Source organism: Anopheles cruzii, chromosome 3, assembly GCF_943734635.1.
Source record: "Anopheles cruzii chromosome 3, idAnoCruzAS_RS32_06, whole genome shotgun sequence".
NCBI classification, from domain to species: Eukaryota; Metazoa; Arthropoda; class Insecta; order Diptera; family Culicidae; genus Anopheles; species Anopheles cruzii.
In genome coordinates this window covers 7,902,949-7,912,063 of record NC_069145.1, presented here as the reverse complement: position 1 = coordinate 7,912,063, position 9,115 = coordinate 7,902,949, and the positions used below count along the sequence as shown (strand labels likewise).

The 9,115-nt window shown below is 46.9% G+C and overlaps 1 protein-coding gene across 1 annotated transcript; it reads left to right on the top strand.

Moving 5' to 3' along the window:
• Positions 1 to 721: 721 nt before the first annotated feature.
• On the top strand, positions 722 to 2,165 carry LOC128273195 (SPRY domain-containing protein 7). Its single transcript, XM_053011123.1, has 2 exons — positions 722 to 938; positions 1,025 to 2,165. Exons 1-2 carry the CDS (start codon positions 836 to 838, stop codon positions 1,642 to 1,644), a joined length of 723 nt encoding a protein of 240 aa, XP_052867083.1. The 5' UTR covers positions 722 to 835; the 3' UTR covers positions 1,645 to 2,165.
• The last annotated feature ends 6,950 nt before the right edge of the window (positions 2,166 to 9,115 follow it).

Sequence of the window (9,115 nt, the reverse complement as noted above, 5' to 3'; positions counted from 1 at the left end):
GCATTCCCACGGTTAGTTTTGGTTTATTTATTTCGCTTTAAAGTCGCGTACAGATTCGCATCGCGCGACGGTATTATTAAATGGAAAAAGGCGTACACGAAAGCGTACAAAGAGTGTTTTGGGCCACAAATTCTGTTTCATTGTCCTCGAGCGCGCCGTCCGGAGAGGCAGGGCAAGTGATAACATCTGGCCAGAGCCGTGTGTCGGGGTACAATATCGAATTTAATCGGTTAATGGTACGGGTCGTTACACGTTGCTATGGTAACGAATGCACCACTACTGTGCGACTTTAACGCGTTTGCTAGGCGTTCGGTTAGGCGCCGTCTGCGGTTTGGGATGGAAGAGCTGTGTTGAACAAACAAAAGCGTAAATGGTACGCTTTTGAGCGAAACACAAAGTGAGTTAGATTACGTTAGACACGGACATATTGTACAGCAGCGCGGCGCAGGAATCGATTGCGTAAAATAATCGCTATGAAGTTACGGTAAAATAAATTGTCTAACATTGTCGTAATGGGACGTGTCGTGTGTTTTTTCTGTTTCAATCGTACTTTTTAAAGACATTCGGCCGCAACGAATGCGTTTCCGCTATCACTCGCTAGGTGTCGCTGTTCGGTTAGCGTTCCCGAAGGGAAGCACGAACGAGCTGTCAAATGCCAGGCCGAACAGCTGTCAGCAAAACGAAACAGAAACGCTAAGCAATGAAAACATCATCACCGTCTGGTCGGTGCAGCTGTTTTTCTAAGGAGAAAGATTAGGATAGTACGCGCGCAGTTTAGACTGACGAGTTCTCAGTTCCTTCTAGCTTCGTAGCAGCGAATCTAGTAAACGGTGCAATGTTTTGCTGTCTCAAAAACTGCCTCAACGGAGTGTTGCCAGCGCAAGCAGTTCACATCAAGAAATCTTCCAATCCGGTCCAGCTGGACACGGCACACATGGGTATGGCTGAGCCCCCCTCAGTTTGGCACTCTTCGTTTTGGGACTATGGTGTTCACCCGGTCCCTTTCTCTGTTGCTTCTTTGCAGGCCACGAAGTGGTGATAATAAAGAACGGCTTGCGAGCGTGCGGAACCGGTGGCGTTTTGGCGAATGCACCGCTCGTGCAATCGAAATCATACTTCGAGGTCAAGCTCCAGCAGTCCGGCCACTGGTCGGTCGGTCTCGCGACACCAAATGCCGACCTCAATCAGAATGTCGGCGGACAGGATAAGGACTCGTGGTGCCTAACCTCCAACCACCTGGTGCTTCACGGCGGGGACATTATGCACCGGTTAGTCGACAGCAGCCCGACGCCGACCGATACGACCGGCGCCGTCGACCCATCGGCGAGTGATCGGTCGGTCGAACTGATGACACCCGCTTCGGCCCCAGTTTTTCCTGCACCCTCATCACTAGGCACCGGCCCCGGCCACGGCAGCGGTGTGCCGCAGGAAGGGGACACGATAGGTGTGGCGTACGATCACGTGGAGCTCAATTTCTACCTAAACGGGCGCAATCTGAACGTACCGGTGCTAAACGTCCGAGGTGCCGTCCATCCCTGCCTCTTTGTCGATGACGGTGCGATCCTCGATATTGTGCTGGAAAACTTTTCCTACGGACCACCGGCCGGTTTCGAGCGGATCTTGATCGAACAGTCGTTGCTTTGAGTTGTCACTCCAGCAGCCGTCGTTGCTGCCGAAGTTGGCCCAACTTTCCCTTCTCTCTTTCTCTCTTTCTCTACTCTGAGGTTCTGTTTTATTTCATTTTCTCTTGTTAACAATTGTTTTCGCGTTTTGTTGTTGCTAGGGTACACAATTGGATGATGCAATGTTAAATAGTCTGCGCGGAACGAGCCGAAGGACCACTGGGAAACTTGCTTCCTAACCGAATGTCTTTCACAGAAAGAAGCCTACTACAACCGAAAGAAACGCTCTAGCTACCTATCTTTATCCTTAATCACTATATCGCCTCTGCCTCAAACGAACCCCCGTCCCGGGTGAATGTTATGGGACGACAGAAATCGGAAGAAATACGTTACTCTAACATTCCTCTGGCCGCGACGTGGTAACAGAACACGAGAAGAACCTCCCATCCTCATGTACCCCAAAAACCCAAAGGCTTTGTACTGACCGTGTAGGTATATTATTATTAACAAGAAACGATGGTCTAATCCGAGAAAGAGAACAAATAACGAAACAGTGTGTCTATATAAATATATATTTATTATTGAATCAACGCGAAACGTGGGCTTCTTGTATTGCCGAAAACGTTCGTCTTCTGCTCGCCTGCTACGGTCGATGGAGTCTCCTCTGCTGCGTCGTCGATCTCCCGGGTCCGGGCTACCCGTTTTGCTCGGGCGCATGGTATGCTGCCCTGGTACTTTGTGGCAAACTTCGGTGTCGCAACATCCGCGTTTTCCCCATTTTTCGCTGGTCTGCGCGCGACTTACGTTCTCGTTCTCTTTGCCCTGAAAGTATCAGGGCATCATGAGCGTTTCGTAGGTAGCGCGTCGGGACACCGCGCGCGGTCTCTTTCGCACTCGTGGCGCGCATTCACGGAGCACGCCGCACTTTGGGCTGTGGTTGCTTTCTGTGCCGTCATAATTAATTACAGTTACCTTCAATTTTTTTTCATTTCTTTCTAGTAAAATAAACAAACTTGACCAACCAGCTCATGTTCATTCTCTGTCCCGTACGATTTATTATGTGTATCTTTGTTGTGTATCAGGTTCATACCTTAGCTTACTGAGTTTTGCGCAGCGCTTTTCACTCATTCATTGAATTCTTCGTCTCACAACTCTCCAGCGCCAGTGTTAGGGTTACCTTAAAAGCCTATCGTTCTAACAAAATGCTCTGTACAAATGGCCTGTTTACCTGAAATATATATATATATTTACTCTCTAGTTGCTGTGTGTTCATCACTCTTCGCGCCCTCTCGCTCGCTCGCGGCGTGTAAATTGTGTGTATGTTGCTCTGATTTGGTTTCCACTTACTGCCTACTACTACTATTCGGAGCGCGTGTCAGTTAGACGGCTATCCTTGATTTTCCTTTTACCCTTCCAAACGGGTGCAGCACAAACCTTGCGCCTGAATGTTTTTAATTAATGTTTTCTTAACAGCTCACCCACCACGGACAGACGCGCCTATCTCGTTTTAAAAGATTTTTCCTTTTTTCCGTTGTCTCGCCGTGTTCCCTATAGAGAAAAATATAAACACGCTGCTGCACGTGCTTCTCTGAAGCGTTTCGCGTGCGTACCCTTCCGTGCGCCCATCGGTTCTTTTTTGTCAGTTTTTAAGATTAAAATTACACTTTGGGACCCTGCTCCTAACAACACCCGACGGGTAAATTCTTCGCGAGCTTAAAATCTGCTTCGTTCTGTGTGACGGGTGCGGGGCCACACGCACATCATCTTCGGTAGTAGCTTCAAGTCCGCCGCTCACAAACGATCTCCAGTCCCCCGTGGGTGGTCTGTCTCTCCGCCGCTTCTAATTTATCTTCCCGCTAAGAAATGCGCAAAATTAGTCCTCGTGCGTGCGAAGAGAAAACACCCCCGGAGACGGTGGGGCGGCGAATGATTGAGTCATTCTCGCTCCCTCGCCTCCCCTTTATTCGGGGATCCGGTTTTTGCCGGACCACGGACGACGACCACGATGGACGACAGCGTTAACCGCAATAAATCGTGGCAAATGTTCCCCGCGCGCCAGACAGTCCCGGGCGCGCAGGGACGGAAAAGAAAATCTCCCTCATCCACGGCAAAGGGCTGCCCGGTGCGCTTTAAGCATCGTTTAACTCAACCCAAAAAAGGAAGGATGGCGAGATAAAGGTCAAAGGAATTGAGAGGAAAAAATCGGACCCATCGATAGAGCGGGGAGAGCCATGGAGCCGGCGGGCATCAAAAAAACACAACCCCCCCAGGCAACCCTTATAGGGTGGGTAAAGCAAATAAAACAGAAAATAGCCAAGAATTATAACATTAAATTAACCTCATTCCGAGCACGCGCTATCGATCTCTGGTATGGCGCCACCGGCCGGCGCGGTGTGGGTGCTGCTTCCGCCGGAAAAAGAAACGGAAAAAATTAAACGAATCCTTCCCCCAAATCAGCGCACTTCCGAGGGCCTCCGGGAAGAAGGAAGTGAGCGCAAAGCGAGTGTATCTCAGTTCGATCCGAACGGGAACATCCTGAACCAATACATAGGTCGGCGACGCTAAGAGGACTGCCGAACCTACGCCGCCGGATATTAATTATTCGGACATCACACTCATCACACGGCTTTAGCTGGGTTCAATAATGAAGTTGATTTGCCACTTTGGCGTCCGTCTGCCGTAAAAAATGGCAAATTATGCGCGCAAAAGTTCAACTTGAAATAAAAAAAAACTAAGTTGGCCATTAGTTAGCCGTCAAAATTTTGTTTTGTTGTGCCATCTTTTGGTATTGTGGGTTTTGCGCTACGTTCTGCTGATTAGTATTCGTTTCTATTGTTTATTGTTATTCGCTAATCCATTTACTTGTTGTTTTTTGCTATTATCAAATGTTGCTTTTATCTGCCGTCGTGTTTCTAGCACTTCTCGCTCTACACTGGCTCTGATATGATTCATGGTTTGTTATGTTATCCTGTACTTGATCCATTTGTTTGCATATTTACGTTTACTCTAGTTCGCTATGAGGTGTGTTTGCATTGTCTTACCTTCTCTATTGCACCTGATTTACTATGTTTTTTATGATGATGATGTAGCGTCGCTATTGCAAATTAGGTGTGGTGTGAATCTATTGCATTTTCGTTTGCCGTTGCTACTACTACTACTACTGCTACTACACTGTCAACCCGCGCTACTGATGATGGTGCCATAAAACAAAGTTCAATTAACGCCGGAATTAAGGTCCAATTCAGGAACAATATTCAATCGTCATCATTTTAATCAATTTACTTGATTAAGCGCTCGTTGGGGAGATCAACTCATTAAAGGCTTCGTCTCTGAGCTTTCCGCCGCATCGTCCGTGTCAGCCCGGACACGTAATTTTCACTCTACTCAGCGCGAGTAGAAGAGTAATAAAAGAGCACATAGCCCTGCTCGTCTGCTGCAGCACGTTCAATTCTTTGGTACTTTTCGCTTGCTTTTGATGGCTCGTCGCTTAGCTCGATTCATCGGTGTTTGGGGGTTTCACGCGAACCCCCTCTGGTGAGTTGGTGTGTGCGTTCGGTGCACCCTGCCTAGTGGTTGCGGTATAAAACTAAAACGCTTACAACTAAATATGTACAGATGATTGTGGTGTTGCGAAGCCGGAACACGGCAGCTGCGAATGTGGTACTGGTGGATGCCAGGAACGAGTGTGCCAATCAAGAGCCCCCAATAGCCGCCGGTTAGTTCCTGGAAAAAGAATACCAAAGAAAAGAAAACACGCTTTAGGCTTCACTTTATTTGATAGAGAAATTGATAAATTAAGCAATCCGTTGAGCTATGTTAGCGCACGTTTAGTGCAATCGGACCGATGACAACCCCCTTCGCAACGTGCTAGACCAACTCAAACTTAAATTTCCTACAGTGCGCCTAAATCAAGCAATCCGCCAATGACGTCAATGATGTTCGCCTGAAAGTATGCAACGGTTTAAACAAAATGACAGGGAATCAGCTGCTAAACCAGGGAAACATGTTAACCACTCATTTACATTATGTTGGTCCATGCCGGAAGCTCATTTGGATGAAAGTATTTCTTGTGTTCCCCCTAATTGTGGTGCCAATGTTTTCTGACAAAGTTTGATGCTAGTAATCACCTAATTGTGTTGCCATAGTACATGGAAGACAAGCATCCAAACAAGAAACAGCGTTTCAAATGCACGGCCGTGTGCATGATCCGCTGATTGTGGGACCTGATCCGCTCCACGGAAGTCAACAACATTCGGTGACCAACAAGAAAAACAGAACGTTCATTCGATCGAGCGACAGCGGCCACAAAGCAAGCACAGAGACACAGAGGGACATCAATTACCTAATGTTTGCAACACGTCATATCTGGCTCCATCAAACAGCACATGCTTTAGAGGACTCCGCCGCCGGTAAGGCTACGCCACCGGGGCGGGAAAAAAACACATCCAAGCATCCTCTCTCTCTAGCGAGGGAGCGAAAATGAATTTGCTAAAGGCGACAACGGACACGCGCCAATTCTCGTCACGACCCCAAAACAGAGGTTAGGGAAAAACCCACCAAAGCCAGGCCGGCGACTACGCGATGGGGCAGATCCCGTTTTCGATGGCAGAAAACAAAACACGGATAATACCTATAAAAAAAACCCCAGGAACTGATGTATTCTTTTTTATGGGTCCGCAGTTTGTGATTTGTCTGTTGTCTGTCTGTCTGTTGTGTTGATAGTGGGGCTACATTGTGTCGCAGAACCGGGGATACAGGAACGGTGGAAAAGTCCTGATGATGGCGAATGTCAGATAAAATGATGTTGGCTCTCTATTGAAACGGTACTAAAATAACAACTAGGAAATTAAAAGTGAAACAAAGTACATATGAGTTTCGTTGAAAAGTAATGCATAAAGGCGCTCTAAGTAAAGAAGCTTCCGAAACACCAAGTTGGACAGCAAAATCCTTCAGCCCACATCAAGCAAGGAACATGAGAGGATATTTGTTTTTTTTCTAACCCATAACGAAGTGTTGCACGCAGTCGAGCCATCGAATGACAGTAATCGACTATCGGCTGAACTCCATCCATCCAGAGCAGCATCATTTATAAAACGACATCGAAACACGAAAACTATGCTCCTTGTTTTGCCTCGGAGTTCGGTTTGACGTGCGCGATTTGTCGTGTACGCCTCTCCACGGGAACGTGACCAGAATCAACTTTCACAGATCATCAACAACCGGAGTGCACACGTCCGTGGTGGTGCGTCGGACCGAACCATACGGACAGGTTTCGGTCTACCGAAAATTATCCAGCATCACCAGTTCGCTTCGCGCTGGCAAACTATTTGCCCAAATCTATTTACTATTCGTTCGCCTATTCGTTCGGTTAGGAGCTGGCGGGCGGTGGTGGCCAATGCCAATTGTCGATCGAGCAACAACTGGCCCGTTACACGAAACCCACCACCAGAGGGTGCTGCCCATGAATAAATTACAATAAATTCAGCGGAAATGATTGATAAGGGAAGCCCCCCGAGTGGTTCGATAATGGTAAATTTATGGGAACACAGCAAACATGATAGCAACACAAATTGCATTATACAGCGCTGGGCTGGTGTATTAAAGTTGGTGGGACCAGAAGACGAACTCGATTCGTTTTGCCGATAGATGAGCCAACGCTTAAACATTTGTTTTGCAAAAAAAATAATTTTAAAAATTTAAATAACTAAAAAGAGGAAATGTTCACTGAAGCAAACGAAAGTTTCAGAGTTCACGCATGGCTCGTATCAAATTCAATATTTCACGAACACTGATCATGGAACATATGATTGTGAAATATTTTGGAGGCAGCTTAAAAAGAAATATTTCATTAATATAATCGAAGTGAACATAACACGAAATATTACATGAAAATATTTCGAAATACTTCAGCGAAATACTATTTCATGAATATCATGATCGTGAAATAATTCAGAGCCAGCTGATTTGTTCTACGAAGAAATCAGTGTAAATTTTGACCAAAGCCTTTAGTTTGCTGCTTTCAGAGTTCAAGTTTTAACATTTTTGAAGTTTACGAAAGAGTGACACCGGAATTGAACAGTACATTCCGAACGAGCGAGTACGTTATTCAAATATGAAACATTAACTTGTTCTGCAAGGGATATTAGTGAAACTGAAAAAAATGTGGAAAATTATACCGAGTAAAGGAAAACAAATTTTTAACCATTCCGACAATGCGCTGAAGTAAACCAAAAGTGAAAAATCCACGGCAACCATCATCAATCAAGCGTCGCATGTGGAACCAGAACAAAAAAAAAGGAGCACCACAAAGTTAATCAACCCCCACACGCACGCACCCGTCGGTGCGATGATTCGAAACGGTCAATCGCAACTTATTGGATAAGTGGGAATGAATGTGCCCTGTTCGGGTCGCTTTCCCGATGGGCTGAAAAAATAATGACGCACGCAATGGGAAGTAAGCAGAAAGCGATCGATCCGGATACACGGTAATAACGTTAACTTCAATTCGATGCGCCCCGCAGCGGCTGTCCGTGCTCCCGCGGTTCATCATGGTCCAGCTGACACACGCTCCGCTGGTACTTGACATACTCTGGGCCCTAACTCAGTTCGCTCGGACATCTGGGTACAATAGTTTAATACACCGCCACAGAGTTCCAGAACTACAGCTGGACCAAATGTTACGCGGTGGTGAAAAGTATTTCAAACATCCTACTAACAACTCACTTTAGGTGCACATTTTTAATGGCCGAAACAAGGCGCCGATATTTAATTAACTGCCGTGCGAATGAAAATGTAGTGCTTAACAAATCGTTTCAACTTGAAACCATAATCACCCTCAAGGGTTGCTGCGAAATCGGATCTCCTCCACACCGGGGTCCGGTCCGGTTCGGTTGCCGGTTAATTAACTGTCCGTCACAGAGGATTTGGAAGCTCGGCGAGCGATAAGCACACTATCATCACTGGGAATGCTGGGCCGGTGTACAGTTTCCGTACGGATCTCTGTCGGATGTGTGGTATTCACGGACAAAAACAAGCAAACGCATTTCGCAAACACACCGGCATTTGTTCCGGCCGATGGCCAACCCGTTCGGGGGGGATCCGGGCCACCCGACCATACACAAATCCATAACTCGAACGAGCTCTCCCGCACACAGCTTTGGTGCTCGGCGAGCTATCGTGTTTGACGGATCTGCACCGTAACAGCATGATCCTTTGAGCTGGGGGGTACCGTCAGGAAACAGCGGTTCTTAAACGATGCCGAGTGGCCCGGTGCGTGCAGCAGGACAGGATAAAAAACAGCTTCATCCACTCTTGCGTTCGGTGGAGAGATCTTCAGCCGCATTTTTCTTGTTGATTAGAATAAAATAATAAGAAACGCACGACTCAGTTTTGAAGTTTTTTACGCCATCGCTACCTTCCGCCTAGAGTACGGGTCTTGAAATCAGGACGGCTTTCCTTCGACTTTGCAAAAAACTTTCAACCATAAGCATTAA